The sequence below is a fragment of the Eufriesea mexicana genome, unplaced genomic scaffold, assembly GCF_001483705.2.
Source record: "Eufriesea mexicana isolate 0111107269 unplaced genomic scaffold, ASM148370v2 scaffold415, whole genome shotgun sequence".
Taxonomy (NCBI): domain Eukaryota; kingdom Metazoa; phylum Arthropoda; class Insecta; order Hymenoptera; family Apidae; genus Eufriesea; species Eufriesea mexicana.
This window is the reverse complement of record NW_016908639.1, coordinates 120,475-137,057: the sequence shown is the minus strand read 5'-3', so window position 1 is coordinate 137,057 and position 16,583 is coordinate 120,475. Positions and strand designations below refer to the sequence as shown.

Below are 16,583 nucleotides of genomic sequence, written 5' to 3'. Positions count from 1 at the left end.
ACCACGCGTAATTTTACCTAAAGATATTGATAGTGGTCAGTATTGCTATGCAACAGTACATTTAACGTTCGAATCTGAAAAGGACGCCGAAGGACAAGATTTGATTCTTCAAGCACCATGCTTGTTACCACAATTATGTAATATTAAAAAAATTGAACTAAAAGACGATCGGTATTGGGAAATTATTTTTGAAAAAGATCATAATTGGCAACAACTTGACAATATGCTTAAAAAGTGCGAAACGTTAAGCGTTAAACAAAGAGCTGGTTGTTTACCATATATAGAAGATCCTCATGTACTTATCTTTTAATTTTTCATATTAAATTAATAATATATAAATATATTGAAATCTACTATTTTCTTTTCCTAATGTTTCAGGGTTTCAGAAGCTTAATTGCGCAATCACTAACAACGGAAAATGTTATTGCATGGGCGGCTCGTCCCGAATGTGTAACTTCATTTACAAATGATAAAACTATTTTAAATATAGTAAAATGTTTTTTGCAATGGCCCAAGAAAGATAAAATAAAAACTGAGATTAACTTAAAGACACAATCTTGTGGTAGCTTAGCTAAAAACAGTTCTGGATATCTATCTCAAAGTTTGAGTGACACATCTGAAAGACTAAGTAATAGTTGGAATGAACAATCAAATACTTCTAGTGAAAAAATGGAAATTGTAGAATTAATGTCTGCATCAAAAGATACAAATTATTTATACAAATATGAAAGACAATATTATGAAATGACAGAGTTTGAAAAACGGTTTTTACACACATTTGCTATAATTGTATACGAATGTGTAATAAAAGATAAAGTAAGTCTTCTTCCCTTGTGGGTCAGTTTAATAAAAAGTATGGAAATTATAGAAAAAGAACCAAACAGTTTTTCTATATGGCAAATAAAGTTAGTTTCATCACAAATGTTAAAAAAATCTTATGTAGAAAATAAAAATCCACTGCTTGGTATAGAAAGTATACTTGCAATTAAACAAAAAATTTCATATATCATGGATAGTTGGGAACATGGTAAGTATCATCTTTTTAGTATTAAATTTTTCTTAATTTTATATTTAATATCCAACTATTCATTTTATAGAATTAGCAACACATATTAAATCCTACTTAACAACTGGAAACATTGAAGAAAATATACCATTATTACAAAAAATGTGCACATATTTCGTATTTTATGACATTCCATATAAAATGGATTATCAGACAATCTGTAAGTTCAACTGTTTAATTACTATGATTATTATTGTTATTGTTATTATTACTGTTGTTGTTGTTGTTGTTGTTGTTATTATTATTATTATTATTATTATTATTATACTTGTTATTATTATCTTTAATATATTTTTAGTGACATTATTATCAAACAGAGAAGTAAAACCTAAAATACCTAATATAACACTGTACAAATTATATAAAATATTAAAATCAAGTTAACCATATGTATATAATGTATCTCTGTGAGTAATTAAAACTGATTTTTATAAGATATCTGAAAAAAATTGATAAAATGTTATGCATAAAATAAGTTTTGTCACATGAGATTTTTTTTGTAACATATTATATAATGCATAAAAAAATGTACAATTGATATTTATAAACAAAATATTATTAAGTTTACAATATAATTAATTTATTATTTTACACATTATAATAAATATTATTTACAGTATAAAATAATTTAAAATATAACTTTACATTTTTTATGTATATATGTATATAAAAATAGTATGTAATTTGTAAAGAATTTTAATACTCTTTTAATTATGCCCTTGGGAAATCAATTAACAAATAATAAATTAAATAAAAAAACTATGTAATAATTTTGTTTTAACATACTCAGGTATGTTCAAATACAAATTTTTTAAATTCTATAAATATGGGCTATTGGATATTAAGTATGTATATTTACAAATTTTTTAGGTGAAAATATTCTTAGAAAACCAAATTTTGAAATAATAAATTAGTAATAAATTAACATTTATTAAATAGTAAAATTTGTTGTTTATAATAGTTTCAATATAAAGTTCATCTAAATAGTGAACTGCGTCTTCTGTAAAATTGTTCTTCGTGTATAATAGGAGTACCAGTTATAATATATATTATATTATCAATCATTTCACCAATAGAAGTATAACAATATAAACAACCAATCATGATACCCCCAAAATGTCCTATAAATGAAGATTGTGGAACCAAAAGATGAATTAAAATTAGTTCAACCCAAACAGCAATTTTACTAGGAACCCTAAATCCTCCAACATCACGGATTTTATCATGTTCTTCACAAACTACAATTACTTTTAATGCAAACAAAACAGCAGAAAATCCAATAGCACATTGTGTATAATATCCATAATCGCTAGTTAACTGCATTAGAGCATAGCCTAACACTGTATACATAGCACTACACCCAAATGAAAGTATTGCTAGTAATATAATAAAATTTATTGTACCATACATAGGTTCTAAGTATGAGCCCTTCAAGATCAAAGATATCATATTATAATATAAATGCATATCAGAACCATGTTCAAAGTTCGACATTATGAAAGACTTCCAATCGTGGTATTTAAATATTTTTATTGCTGATATGCATACTTCTTCTGCATTCCAAGGAACTTTTATGAAACCAATATATAATAAAACCTATAAAATTGGATTTATATTATTAGAATATAATTATATTAATTTATTCATTTTATTTATGTAAGAATTAAATTATAATTTACTCACTTGTGCAATAATCGTAATTAAAGTAGCTGGTGGGATTTTATCAATACCAAAATTTAAAACTTGCATACATAGCAAATAAATGCCGTATTGCAAATTCTGTTGTCTTCTTTGAATAGGTCTCATAGTTATAAGCTACTTTAAGAAAAGGAAAAATATTTTTAAATACTGGAAAATCTCTTTCGTTTATAATCAAGATCTTGTGAACATCGTATGAATTCACATTTGAAGCACTTCATTACTTTCAAGGTATATAGGTTAGAACATATAAGAGCAAAATAAATAAAGATTTTACCATATAAATTATTTGCATTGTATCATATACCTTTTATGCTTCATAATTACCAATTATCATTTATTATCATCATAATCACTATAGTAAAATAAACTTATTACATCAGACATATCACTTTGACAGACGTAGTAGAACATTGGACCAATAAAAAAAAAACACGTTATTTGTATCACGCTTACTTATGCATATTCATCTAAGTATATACATATACATGAATTAACTAAATGTTTCATATCATGTATAATGTTTCATTTTTTCATATTACAAAATTGTCTTAACATTCGCTTAAATTTATTTTTGATGAAAGAATTACGAAATTTCAACATATCTTTCGCAATTTTATAAAATTTAAAAAACTTTTATTTATAAAATAAATATACAAATTACATGGAATTTTGCTATTAATTTTTGTGTTAAGTTATAAAATCAATAAATAGCAAGAAATAATTTTTGCATATTACAAATCACACAATAATGTGCATGATACATACATATACATATAACTGTACACGTACAATATGTATGTATACATATATATGTGTATGTATGTGTGGTGTACGCGCATATATAATTCGTTAGCCGCCTTTTTACAAATTAGTATCTAAATAAGTACTAAAACAAGTATTGTTAATAAATAGATTGTAAATAAGATTAGCAAAAAATGGTTTAGAAGACTCAGCTTGAAAAACCAGGATTTGTGTGTTCTATGATGCATCTACGACAGTAACGTTTTACTGCTCTGTATCCAACCCATGTAACCCTAGGGCATTCACCAATATTGAGCTGCCTCAATCCTCGTACATAATATGCTAATGCTTCTAGTCCAGCATCTGTGACACGCTCACAACCACATAAGGATAATTTTTTCAAATTTGGACATCCAGTAGAAAGGGCTTCAAGAGTTGCATCACCAATATCACATTTTCCTATATCAAGAGCTCTTAAACGTGGACATCCACGTGCCAAAGCTAACGTAGCACTATCACTCAGTGCTTCACAGCCACGAGCATTTAAATACCTCAATTTGTAACAGTGCCTAGCAACAACCAATAAACCAGCATCTGATACACGATCACATTTTCCCACTGAAAAATAACGCAAAGATGGACCAAGACGTGCTGCCAATTCACGTACTCCAAAATCTGTGATTTTTACACAATCAGAGACAGACAATTGACGTAAATTGCCACAATAGGAAGCAATTGCTATAAGACTGGCATCAGTTATACGTGCACACCGTCGTAAATATAAACAAGCAAGATGTGGCATGCGAGACAGTGTCAATACTAAGCCAGAATCTTCCACACCATGACAATCACTGAGATCTAATGATTGCAATTGTAACGTTGTTATTCGACTACATGCTCTTGTTACACAGACACATCCTGTTAAGTCCAATTCCTTCAGATGTATGCAATTATCTAAGATAGCTGTCACATTTGTGTCTGTAACACGTCGGGAATGTCGTAAAACTAACGAAGTTAAGCTTAAAAATGGTAACTGGGCAAAAATCCCAGCTAAACCAACAGCACCTTCAAGTATTAGACGACGAATATATGTGTGGCATCCTCGTCTAGTCAAGGCATTTAATGCAGCTGTTGCATTTTGGGGATAACGTATTTCTACTTCTTTCCAAAGGGATGGATGCCATGCTATTTCCCAAAGACGTCTGCAAGTTTGAGCAACAGAACAAAGATCTCTTGTACCCAGCCAACTAAATATCTTTAATAATAGAGTATCATCTAGTTGACACAAATCTGTGACATAAATGCATTTCTGTTGCAATAAGATTTGTTGTCTAATTGGAACTGATATAACAGCAGATGTTGAACGACAGGCATTATTGTCTAGTGTATGATATCCTAAGTCAATTGCATCTGATGTTGGTCTATATAGACCAACCTTTTGAGATGAATATGGAGTTTCTCTTTCAGAGCTCTCCTTTTCCCCAAAGGATGGAAGGAGAAGTGGACATGATCCATCCATTCCATGCTCTATTCTAAATTAAAAGAAAAATATAAATATATTTTAAAACTGTAATAGCATTCAATAAAAATTATTTTGCAGCTTCTTTACATTTAACGATTTTCATATTATCTTTTTAAGTTTATATTGTAGTAACACCTTTATTTTTAAATTAGTTTGCAAAAAGAATCGTAAGTAAGAAATAAAAATAAATTTTTAAAATTAAAAAAAATAGTTTTAGTTTAACACTTAAATTTCGCGGGTATGTCCATAGTTAATTAATTATTCTACTAAGTAAATTAAATAATATAAAATTTCGTACTGAACAAAGTTTAATAAATATTTACTTACTAGTGGGCGACAAATAGAAAAATCAGCAACAATACGTGACATTACGGAACAATATCGATCTATTTGGCACTGCCTCCATTTTGATCTTACATTCCAATTCTTGAAGCAGCTGGAGAACGTAACTGTTTCATATAATAAAGGTAAAACATATTAATATTTTCAGAAGTATTAATTAATATGTATACTTTATAATTACTTAAGTACATACTTAAAATTCAAAATTGCAATGAAAATATTAAATTTAAAATATGCTTATTTATAAGGTCCCAATACTGTCGATAAATCCCCACTTTTTAAATAGACCTTCTCAGGGTGATTTTCATCAATCAATTTTACAATCAAAAGTTTTTTTTAGTAGAAATTCAATATAAATCTCTATTATTTACAACTGATTAGTGTATAATTTTTGTTATATTTTTATCTAATTCTTTTTAAATAATTTGCAATACAAAACAAGATAAAGGTACATAAAATTATATAATAAAAAATAGAAATCGTATGATTAGTTTAATGCTTAAGAATTGTATATGAAATTTATATTATAATTTTTATATTACATATGTAACATAATTATAAAATTACATTGAAAGAAAATATAACATAATCTTTGGATATGTAGAATTTTAGTTGTAGAATTTTGTAAACTTGCCTTAAATATATTGCCTTAAATGTACATACGCATATGAATTGTTTGAGGTTACTTTTAATTCTTTTAAGTCACGTACCAATACGCTGTAAACAATGTTACAAATTTGAAATTAATATAATTATAACTGTTTTACAAAAATGGCTAATACTTTAGCCAATGTACCTGTGTCAAAAATTATAAAAAATAAAAGCAATTTCGAAGATGAACCTAAGAAAAAGAGTAGAGAAGACTGGCGGAAAGCAAAAGAATTGGAAGAAGCAAGGAAAGCTGGAACTGCGCCAGCTGCAGTAGATGAAGAAGGCAAAGATATTAATCCACACATTCCACAATATATTAGTGCAACACCATGGTATTTTGGAGCACAGGTATGCATTAATATTTTTATAAAATTCATATTTTTGTAATAATAAGATTGATGTTTATTACAATGGTATAATAATATTTTTAGGGACCTACTTTAAAACATCAAAGACCACAACCCGAAAAACAAAAAAAGTATAGTGGTATAGATGAATGGTATAAACGTGGTGTAGATTCATCTAAAGTAGTAACAAAGTATCGTAAAGGAGCATGTGAAAACTGTGGTGCAATAACTCATAAAAAAAAGGAATGTATGGAACGTCCACGTAAGATAGGTGCAAAGTACACAAATGCAAATATAGCACCGGATGAATTTACTCAACCAGAATTATCTACAGATTATGATGGTAAAAGAGACAGGTAAATTATCTGAAACTATTATTTATTCATTGCATGAACAAAGTACTTTATAATAATGTTATAAACATATTTGATTCATACAGGTGGGCTGGTTATGATCCTTCACAGCATAGAGCTATTGTTGAAGAATATCAAAAGATTGAAGAAGCAAAAAAACAGATGCGTGCAGAAAAATTAAATGCAGAAGAAAATGATGAACAAGATTCAGATAAAGATGAGGATAAATATGTCGACGAAGTTGATATGCCTGGAACAAAAGTTGATTCTAAACAACGTATTACTGTAAGAAATCTACGAATTAGAGAAGATACAGCAAAATATTTGAGAAATTTGGACCCAAATTCAGCATATTATGATCCTAAAACAAGATCTATGCGTGACAATCCTTATACTGGCACAGAAAGAGAGTATATATAAATTATTGTATAAATTTCTTAAGTTGTATCTAATTTAGAAAATACAAAAATTCATTATCTATATTTGATTACAGGGTGGATTACAAAGGTGAAAATTTTGCCCGTTTCTCAGGAGATACACAACGACATGCAAATGCTCAATTATTTGCATGGGAAGCACATGAAAGAGGTGTTGATGTTCATTTACTTGCTGAACCTACGAAATTAGAACTACTTAAACAGGAATATGATAAAAAGCGTGACGAACTAAAAGATAAAGCTCGTGAAAGTATAATTAATAGATATGGAGGTGAAGAACATCTTGACACTCTTCCACCTTCTCTTTTGTTAGCACAAACAGAACAATATGTTGAATATTCTAGATATGGAAAGGTATGTAAGTTTATATATTAGTAATATATTAAAGTTAATTAAATTATAATATTTGTATAATTTGTATTTATTTACAGATTATTAAAGGACAAGATAGACAAGTAATTCGATCAAAGTACGAAGAAGATGTATATCCAAATAATCATACTTCTGTTTGGGGATCCTATTGGCAAGCTGGTAAATGGGGATACAAATGCTGTCATTCATTTATAAAAAATTCATACTGTACGGGAAATGCAGGTAAAAAGGTAACCGAAGCAGTCACTATTGAAACCAAAAGAGTAATAAATGAAGAAGAGAAATGTGATGAAGAAAAAACAAATTTGTCTGATGAAATATCTGTGAGTAACAATAGTTCATCTGACGAAGAAGAAAAAATGTCAAAAACAATAAAATTCAAAACTTCAAAGAAAAGAGAAAAAAGGCACAAACAGAAAGAACAGCGGAAGAATAAGAAGAAAATCGCTAAATTGCAAGAACAAGATAAATTGCAACAAGCATTACAGAAAGAGGAAGAAAGACAAAAAGAAGCCGAAAGACTATTACAAATGAACGAAAGAAAACGTCCTTACAATAGCATGTATGAAATTAAAGAACCAACAGTAGATGAGATCGAAGCATTTCAGATGAAACGAAAACGTGAAGATGATCCCATGGCAGAATTTCTTAACAAATAATTCTTGTAATTATGAAATTTAAACACGTTACCATGAAGGGTATTACATTTAGTAGAATTGATTAGTATATTTAAGATGTAAGTAAAATATGTTTAATTTATTTTATATAAAAGTGTAATATAAAGAAAGTAATATGGATATCTTGTACATATTAATATATTTAATGAAATGTGAATCGATTTATTATATTAATTTGTAATTTAAGAAAAAAAGAGTATTAAAAAGTGAAACATTTTCAGGAAAATAAATATAAAATAAGAAGTAAGAGATTAATAATATATATAATTCATCTCTACACTAATAAAATATTTCAAGCAATTCATAAATTATACTGATTTTATCGTTAAGCGACTTAAATTATTTGTTCGTGATTCTTGGAAATTTCCATTAGATATCAGTGCAAAAGAAAACAAGGACGGTGTGTACATTCTAAATAAGACAGTGTTCAACTTTATCTACTGGTAGGAGAGATTGGGAAAGGAAATGTTTGTTTTGATAATTCAATTATTATATATATATATATATATATATTTTACTCTGCAATAATTTTAATATCCCTAAATTACCATATAATCATTTTTAATACGCAATAAAAAGTTTATTTTAACAGTTGAGAGTCAATAATTTAAATATGTAATGTGTAAAATTAAATATTAATGATTAAGCTATGCAAAAATAAAAAATTTGTTAAATGGTGAATATAACGTTAACTACATATTATTATGACAAAGAACATTTTTTTGCACATGAAAAAAATGCTGCGTGCCGGAAATAGAGGTCGCTTGGTTTTTTATTTTCAGCGGGAAACTTTTTACCGGAAACAACTTTTCGGCGGGACAGCTAAACGGAAATTGGTGTCGCCACACGAATACGCTACACGAGGTGCTAGAGTCGCGAATCTATAACATAAGTGACCAAGATATCTAGATATCGTATCTTTTGAGGGAAATATGTATATATGTTCACGTGTACGTATACTTACACGTCCATATATATATCTATATAGTCATACGTATATATATCACACCTAAGTGCTCTCTTGAACAAATTATGGCATTGTCTCTTATCAGGGGTAGGGGTCTGCAATACGGAAATTCGCAGTTACGTTTCTTATCAAGCATCTCGACCATGAAGGTAATTATAATATTATTTATTCGTTCTTTGAACAGTATTCATTGCTATTCTTTCATTAAATAGATAGTATATTCATATTTTTCGCAAAAAACTGTTAAAACGCAGAATTTTCATTTCGGTATTCAACTTCGTAGAAAGGAAAGAGGAGAAATACTTGATCAATATATACAAGTTATGAGTAGTTTTAATAAAGAGTATTAAAATTCTTGATAATAATCTTTTTTCCTTGTTTTTTCTCCTAAAAAATATTTTTTGAAAGAAACAAATTTATTTTGTGAGGCTATGATTCAACTATATGTATACTAGGCGTATTATTCATAGATTTCTATATTCGATATCTATTCCTGATATTTTAATTTGTAACAGAAAGGATTGGTGCTCGGTATATACGAAGCAGAAGATGAAAATAACATTTCATTGACTCCCACGGCGGCTAAATATGATGAACTAGTTAAAGGAAAACTGCAAAAAAATATTTTATTGTAAGTCCAAAATTGTTTTAGTAATTTATAACATATTTCGTATCGTAATTACATTTTTCTGTATCACGTATTTATCTAAAATCTGTGTTAATATTCTTTTTACTAAACATATTTTTTTTTCATATAATATATGAAACCAGATCATAGATGTGTGTCCATATTCAGGTATAAGTATCATATACCTTGAACATTGAACCGTTTTCCTTCAAATCAAGCAAGTACTTTATTAATTCAAGACAAACCAAATGTACATAGCAAATGACATTGATTTAAAGTAGGAATAAATTATAACACAAAGCATAGTTTTACATATTATTATTTTTATATTTTTGTTTTACATATCATATGGATTAACATTAATGAATATTTAAATGTTTTACTCATAGTTCCAGCCTGAAACAATTGTCATAATGCTGCCTGAGCTTTATAATATTCAGAATTGCTTTTCCTTTGTTATTTTAAAAATTTCACATAAAGTATTTTCTGTTAACAAAATTGAATTTGAATGAAATTTGTGTCCCATGAGCTCACTGGCATTATTTTCATTGTTTCAGGAGAGACTAGACTGAGAGACGGTATTGTACGCATGATATGAAGCAAAACTCGCTGCACAGAAGGAGTTACCAGACATATTTTATTATATAAAAAAATTTTAACAGTATATTATTTATAAGATAATTATTTCTATAGATTGGTTATTAATCAAGTAAAATTATCTATCTGAAGAACTAAAATGGAACTTTGAAAAATATGAAATTTAAAAAAACAGATTAAGATTACCAGATGTATTTTAAAATAATTAAATGTATTTCAAGAAATATTATTCAATTAAGAAGAAAGATGTCAGCTATCAATGATAGTAACTTGGGAAATGATAGCACTGCTGGAAGCAGTGGAGGTGTAGGTGAATGTAGTGGTAGAATAAGTAAACATCACTCTGCAAACGTTCTTCATAGGATTAGTGGTACACTTGAAAATAAAAATAACGATTATCTATGTCCTATTTGTTTTGAGGTAATTGATGAAGCTCATATCACACGTTGTGGTCATACATTTTGTTATCGTTGTATAGTAAAGTCTTTGGAAGCTAATGGTCGTTGTCCAAAGTGTGGCTACACATTAACTCAACAAGATATTTTTCCGAACTTTCTGTTACATGAATTGATATCAAAGTATAAAACTAGAATTAAAGGTCTTGCTGAATTAGGGTCTTCATATACAGCTGATGGTAGACATAAAGTAGCAGGTACAGATTTATCAGTACCACCATATGATGGATTAAGAGATATTATAGCAGCAGAAAGTGCTAATCTAACTTTACCCGATGTAAATGTAATGTTAGAAGTACTAACACAAAGAAAACATTTATTAGAAGCAGAAACATGTGCAGCACAAAATAAATTACTGCATGAGTTTCTAAAACATCTATTGCAGCAAAAAGAAGAACAAAAGAATCAGCTACAAAAGGAGATAGCTTTGATTAAAAGGGATATGGAAGAAGTTGAAAATATTTTGAGAGATGTTCAAAATAAATGTCCTAAGGTAGAAGATTTGAAGAAATCAAGTGAAAATGATACCGCACAAGTGTCAGCTATTAGAAAAGAAATGATTGGTCTTATAGACATAATAGATTCAAACATGGTAAAACCGAATGAAAAAGCAAGTGTTGTGGGAAGTGATACATTTATTAATCCTACAGGAAGTAAAAATGCTGTTGGATCTACTTTAGCTGTACGTAGGAAGAGGATGCATGCTCATTTTGATGATTTTGTTCAATGTTATTTTGACTCTCGTGCTAAGGAACTACACCTCGGGCATAAATCTCAAAGTCAAAGTGATTCATGGCAAGGCACTAACTCTGGACTTGATGTTTTTAGAGAAAATCTTGTCAAGTTTTCAAGATATAAATCATTAAATCTATTAGCGACATTGAATTATTCATCAGATATTTATAATAATTCCACTATTGTTTCAAGCATTGAATTTGATAAAGATAACGAATTCTTTGCAATAGCTGGAGTTACAAAACGTATAAAAGTATTTGATTATAGTGCTGTAATAAGAGACACTGTAGATATACATTATCCTTGTGTTGAAATGGTTTCTAGTTCCAAGATATCATGTGTTTCATGGAATTCTTTTCACAAAGGAATGCTAGCATCATCTGATTATGAAGGAACTGTAACAGTATGGGATGCTGCAACTTGTCAAAGAACTAAAACATTTCAAGAACATGAAAAGAGATGTTGGTCCGTTGATTTTAATGATGTAGACACTAAACTTATTGCATCAGGGTCAGATGATGCTAGAGTTAAATTATGGTCTTTAAACAATGATCATTCCGTTGCTTCCTTGGAAGCAAAAGCTAATGTATGTTGTGTAAAATTTAATCCACGTAGTTCATGCCATTTGGCATTTGGATCTGCAGATCATTGTGTTCATTATTATGATTTACGTAATATGAAAGAAGCACTCTGCATTTTTAAAGGTCATCATAAGGCTGTTTCATATGTTAAATTTATTAACAAAGAGGAAATAGTATCTGCAAGCACTGACTCACAATTAAAAATGTGGAATATCAATAATCCACATTGTCTGCGTTCATTTGTTGGACATGTTAACGAAAAGAATTTTATAGGTCTTACTACTGACGGTGATTATGTAGCATGTGGATCAGAAAATAATGCACTTTATGTATACTACAAAGGACTTTCAAAACAATTGTTCTCATATAAATTTGATACTGTTCGAAGTATATTAGAAATGCAAGAACGAAGAGAAGAAGATCTGAATGAATTTGTATCTGCAGTGTGCTGGAAACAAATGTCTAACGTTGTGGTAGCTGCAAATTCTCAAGGAACTATTAAAATATTAGAACTAGTTTAAAGTTAGTTATGAGTTCTACAATCATTAGTAAATATTGATATATATATATTTTGAAATTTATTCAATTAAGTGCTCAGATACAAACAACAACGAGATGTGAAAATTTATTCTAAATGTTATAGTAATTTGTTGTAAGCAAAATTAAAAAAGTAAAATGTCAAATATATTGACATCTAAATTATTAGGGACTGACATATTTGAGAAAATAATAATACTCTGAGTACCAAGCAACATAAATACTTTTTTGTCATTATATTTTTACTAAACATATGGGTATTGTTACTTATACTAGTTTCATTTAATTGTTTTCCAGTTTATATATATTTTAATAATAAACTGAATTTTAATAATTAATAATTTATATGTGTATATTAGTGATATACATTTGCATCTGATAATTTTGAATAGAGAAAATGGCCTTTTATAATACTATGTTAAATTTAGTTGAGTTCAATATATTAAAAGATGAATGTATTTGCACAGTAATTATTAGCACAATTTAAGTATAATAAAATATCTTTAGTAGGTAAATTTTATTATCATTATTATTATCATTGTATTATTATTATTATCCATATTTTTGTATTTCTTGTTTTGGCCATAATTAATTTTATATCGTAATAGTATTTGTTTATCTTAAATCATATTAATTGTTTAACATTTACATTATTACAGGTTTTTTAGATAAATATAATTTGTAAATGTTGAACAAAATATATAATTTCATTATTTTAAACAGCTTATTATAACATGAAAATATTTTTGTGATATGTAACAATATGTAAAAAGGAAAAATATTTTAAATTATCAACTCATAATGATTGTGACATAGGAGTGTAACTTTAATTACATAAGATGTGATCCATATAATAAATCTTGCCAAAGTAGCCTAATAGATAAAAATCAGAAATATATAAGTTGATATCACAAATAATATTAATATGGTCTATTCAATTCAATTTGTGCCAAGAACATCACATCAGCTAAATAGTAGTAAATGTGCTTGGATTGGATTAAGTTCCTATTATCAGTGTTACAATCACTGTCTTTATATATTAATATCAGAGCTAAGGAAAGATAAAGTTTAGAAAGAATAGTAAATTGTTAATATTTCTCAGCTTATTATATTATATATAAATAAATTAATTATAAATTGTTTTTAATTTGTTTAAAAATTAATAGCAATTATTAAATGGAATAATTTCATTGGAAAAAAGTAAAAAAAAAAAAAAAAAAAATACATTTACCACGTTCTATTGAATATTACTTTGCTTAGCTCTGAATATAGTTAATATATTTTAAGCAAATCAATTACACGTTTCTAAATATCAGTGTATCAATTTCTAATAATTTCTTTACAATTTACATAATATTTAAGCGAACAATGTTACAAATATGAAACCCCATGACAAATTTACATACTTAAATCTGTGTATATACATAAACAAGGAATCGAATTTTGGTAATAAGAACATTATACTGCATTATTATACCCAGAGATGATTCTTTACTATTGCAAATTCTCATTAATAACAAAATCCATTGGAAGTAATTGTCATGCCTACTGTTAATGGATTACAAGTAAAAATCAATTATCTTCATTATAAACCAGAGAGTATAGTTGTGAATTAATATGTAGTTTTAATTGTGAAAAGTAATTGTAATTTTAATCTAATTCATAATTAGCACAATTATTAGACATATTAATTAAAATAATTTTAATATATTCTAGGATATATGTAAAGCATAGTATATTTTTAGATTGTATTTTAAAATTGCAGATGCTACAGCATATGCTAATATATGTCCAAGATGCCTAGAATTATTGTAAAAAATAAATTTGTGAATTTGTGTCTCAGTATGCCCTTTAAGAAAATGTTTTAATTTCATATGAACATCTCCCTTACCTTAGCAATATATATTTTATTTGAAAAATAATTTTAAATAATGTTTTAAAACTTGTACTACAGAGCAGGTCCAAAAATTCCCAAAGGTCATGCTAGAATATTTTGGGGTTTGGATGAACTGGATTACGTGGGAGTTGCAGTTGTTGGTCTTGGAAAAAAGAATCTTGGCATTCATCAGCTTGAAGAAATACATGAGGGAAAAGAAAATATACGTATAGCTGCAGCAGGTAAATGCATTTTCTACAGAAGAGCAATATATGTTTAGAATAATGTAAATATTTTTTTACAACATATTTTTGTAATAACAATAATTTTATATTAGCTGGTTGCCGTGCTCTGGATGCAGTTGAAATAAAAGACATACATTTAGAAACATTAGGAGATGCAGAGGCTGCAGCAGAAGGAGCTGGATTATCAACATGGTTTTACCAAGGATTGAAAAATAAGGAAAAACAAAAAATACTACCAAAAGTGTCACTATATGGCCAAGAAGGAGAGTGAGTATTTTCTTTTTTATTTATCCATTCATATTACATTGGTGTAATAAAAACTATTTTCGTTTTTCTTTCTTTTTCTTTTTTTTCAAGGGAACAGTGGCGAATTGGAAGTATCAAGGCTCAAGCTCAAAATTGGGCACGTCATTTATCAGATACTCCAGCAAATCTAATGACACCGACAATATTTTCTACAGAAGTACATACAGTTCTCACTGAGTTAGGAATTACTGTACAAATTCACGATAATGAATGGGCAGAACAAAAAAAAATGGGTTCTTTTCTTAGTGTATCTCACGGTAGTTGTGAACCACCGAAGTTCGTTGAAATTCATTATAAAGGCGCTGATGATAATTCCCAGCCAATTGCTTTTGTTGGAAAAGGAGTTACTTTCGATGCTGGTGGTATCAGTCTCAAGGTAAAGGAATTGTAAATTTGAACATTCAGTATAAATAGCTTCGTACAAATATATATTTTTAGCCTCCAGCTGATATGGATGAAATGCGTGCTGATATGAGTGGTGCGGCATGTGTAGTAGCCGCTATTCGAGCTGCTGCTGAACTGAAACTAAAGTTGAATATCATTGGTTTGATACCGCTCACTGAAAATTTACCATCTGGAACTGCAACTAAACCAGGAGATGTCGTAGTTGCAATGAACGGAAAGAGTATCATTGTAGATAATACCGATGCAGAAGGTAGACTTATCCTTGCTGATGCACTTTGTTATGCTCAGGAATTTAATCCAAGGTAATTGTTATATAAATTAAAAAATATGTAAAAATAAATATTGTAGTACAGATATTCATTAAATATTCAATTATACAGTTTTATCTTGGATATTGCGACACTAACGGGTGCGATGAGAATTGCTTTAGGAGGAGCAGCAACTGGTGTTTTCACAAACGATAGTATATTGTTCGAAAAACTAAGAAATGCAGGCACACTTACTGGTGATAGAGTGTGGAGATTTCCGCTTTGGCAGCATTTTACAGACGAAATGACAAGTAAGAAAATAATTCACTAATATTTCAACAATATTCTTAACATTAAAAAATAGTAATATATCAAGTAATTTGGCGTTACTTGCAGAGAAAGTTAAATCTGCTGATGTGAGAAACGTTGCGAGAACCAAAGGTGGTGGTTCATGCACTGCAGCTGCTTTCTTACGCGAATTTATTTCGAACAATACACCGTGGTTACACTTAGATATTGCAGGAGTAATGGGACCTGGACCTGATAAGTTACCATATGTACCAGCGGGAATGGCAGGTCGTCCGACCCGCACGCTGATCCAATTTTTACAGGCATTGTGTTAAAATTTACAACTATTTTAAGTTGTATGGTGCAAGTTTATCTATTTTTATATATACGTATACATATGTGTATACATGCATGTATATATAAGTATATATAACTTTATTCTATATATATAAATATATGTGTATATATATATATTCTATATATTCTCTTTCTATAATATATATATA

The 16,583-nt window shown here is 28.4% G+C and overlaps 6 protein-coding genes across 6 annotated transcripts in view; 4 read left to right on the top strand and 2 right to left on the bottom strand.

Annotated features, from left to right (window-relative positions):
* Positions 1-1,450, top strand: part of shtd (anaphase promoting complex subunit 1) — a 7,848-nt gene extending 6,398 nt beyond the window's left edge. Inside the window, 4 exon segments of the mRNA XM_017897303.1 lie at positions 1-295; positions 379-1,027; positions 1,098-1,226; positions 1,365-1,450. The exon segment at positions 1-295 is cut by the window's left edge and continues 11 nt beyond it. Coding sequence (XP_017752792.1) covers positions 1-295; positions 379-1,027; positions 1,098-1,226; positions 1,365-1,450 — 1,159 coding nt within the window.
* Positions 1,451-1,980: 530 nt separating this feature from the next.
* Positions 1,981-2,909, bottom strand: LOC108545628 (rhomboid-related protein 4). The gene is made up of 2 exons (XM_017897336.1): positions 2,750-2,909; positions 1,981-2,662 (listed from the first exon to the last, which is right to left on the bottom strand). The coding sequence occupies exons 1-2, from the start codon at positions 2,870-2,872 to the stop codon at positions 2,042-2,044; spliced, it is 744 nt and encodes a 247-aa protein (XP_017752825.1). The 5' UTR covers positions 2,873-2,909; the 3' UTR covers positions 1,981-2,041.
* A 688-nt stretch (positions 2,910-3,597) lies between these two features.
* On the bottom strand, positions 3,598-5,650 carry Fbxl7 (F-box and leucine-rich repeat protein 7). Its single transcript, XM_017897358.1, has 3 exons — positions 5,566-5,650; positions 5,358-5,479; positions 3,598-5,040 (listed from the first exon to the last, which is right to left on the bottom strand). The coding sequence occupies exon 3, from the start codon at positions 5,025-5,027 to the stop codon at positions 3,717-3,719; it is 1,311 nt and encodes a 436-aa protein (XP_017752847.1). The 5' UTR covers positions 5,028-5,040; positions 5,358-5,479; positions 5,566-5,650; the 3' UTR covers positions 3,598-3,716.
* A 383-nt stretch (positions 5,651-6,033) lies between these two features.
* Slu7 (Pre-mRNA-splicing factor Slu7) lies at positions 6,034-8,209 on the top strand. The gene is made up of 5 exons (XM_017897356.1): positions 6,034-6,371; positions 6,455-6,726; positions 6,810-7,133; positions 7,217-7,514; positions 7,592-8,209. Exons 1-5 carry the CDS (start codon positions 6,144-6,146, stop codon positions 8,189-8,191), a joined length of 1,722 nt encoding a protein of 573 aa, XP_017752845.1. The 5' UTR covers positions 6,034-6,143; the 3' UTR covers positions 8,192-8,209.
* A 977-nt stretch (positions 8,210-9,186) lies between these two features.
* LOC108545641 (cytosol aminopeptidase) lies at positions 9,187-16,480 on the top strand. Its single transcript, XM_017897357.1, has 8 exons — positions 9,187-9,325; positions 9,692-9,807; positions 14,664-14,827; positions 14,923-15,097; positions 15,188-15,512; positions 15,575-15,843; positions 15,922-16,100; positions 16,186-16,480. The coding sequence occupies exons 1-8, from the start codon at positions 9,242-9,244 to the stop codon at positions 16,410-16,412; spliced, it is 1,539 nt and encodes a 512-aa protein (XP_017752846.1). The 5' UTR covers positions 9,187-9,241; the 3' UTR covers positions 16,413-16,480.
* On the top strand, positions 10,591-12,861 carry LOC108545638 (E3 ubiquitin-protein ligase RFWD2-like). Its single transcript, XM_017897355.1, has one exon. It carries the CDS (start codon positions 10,591-10,593, stop codon positions 12,691-12,693), a length of 2,103 nt encoding a protein of 700 aa, XP_017752844.1. The 3' UTR covers positions 12,694-12,861.
* Positions 16,481-16,583: the final 103 nt, after the last annotated feature.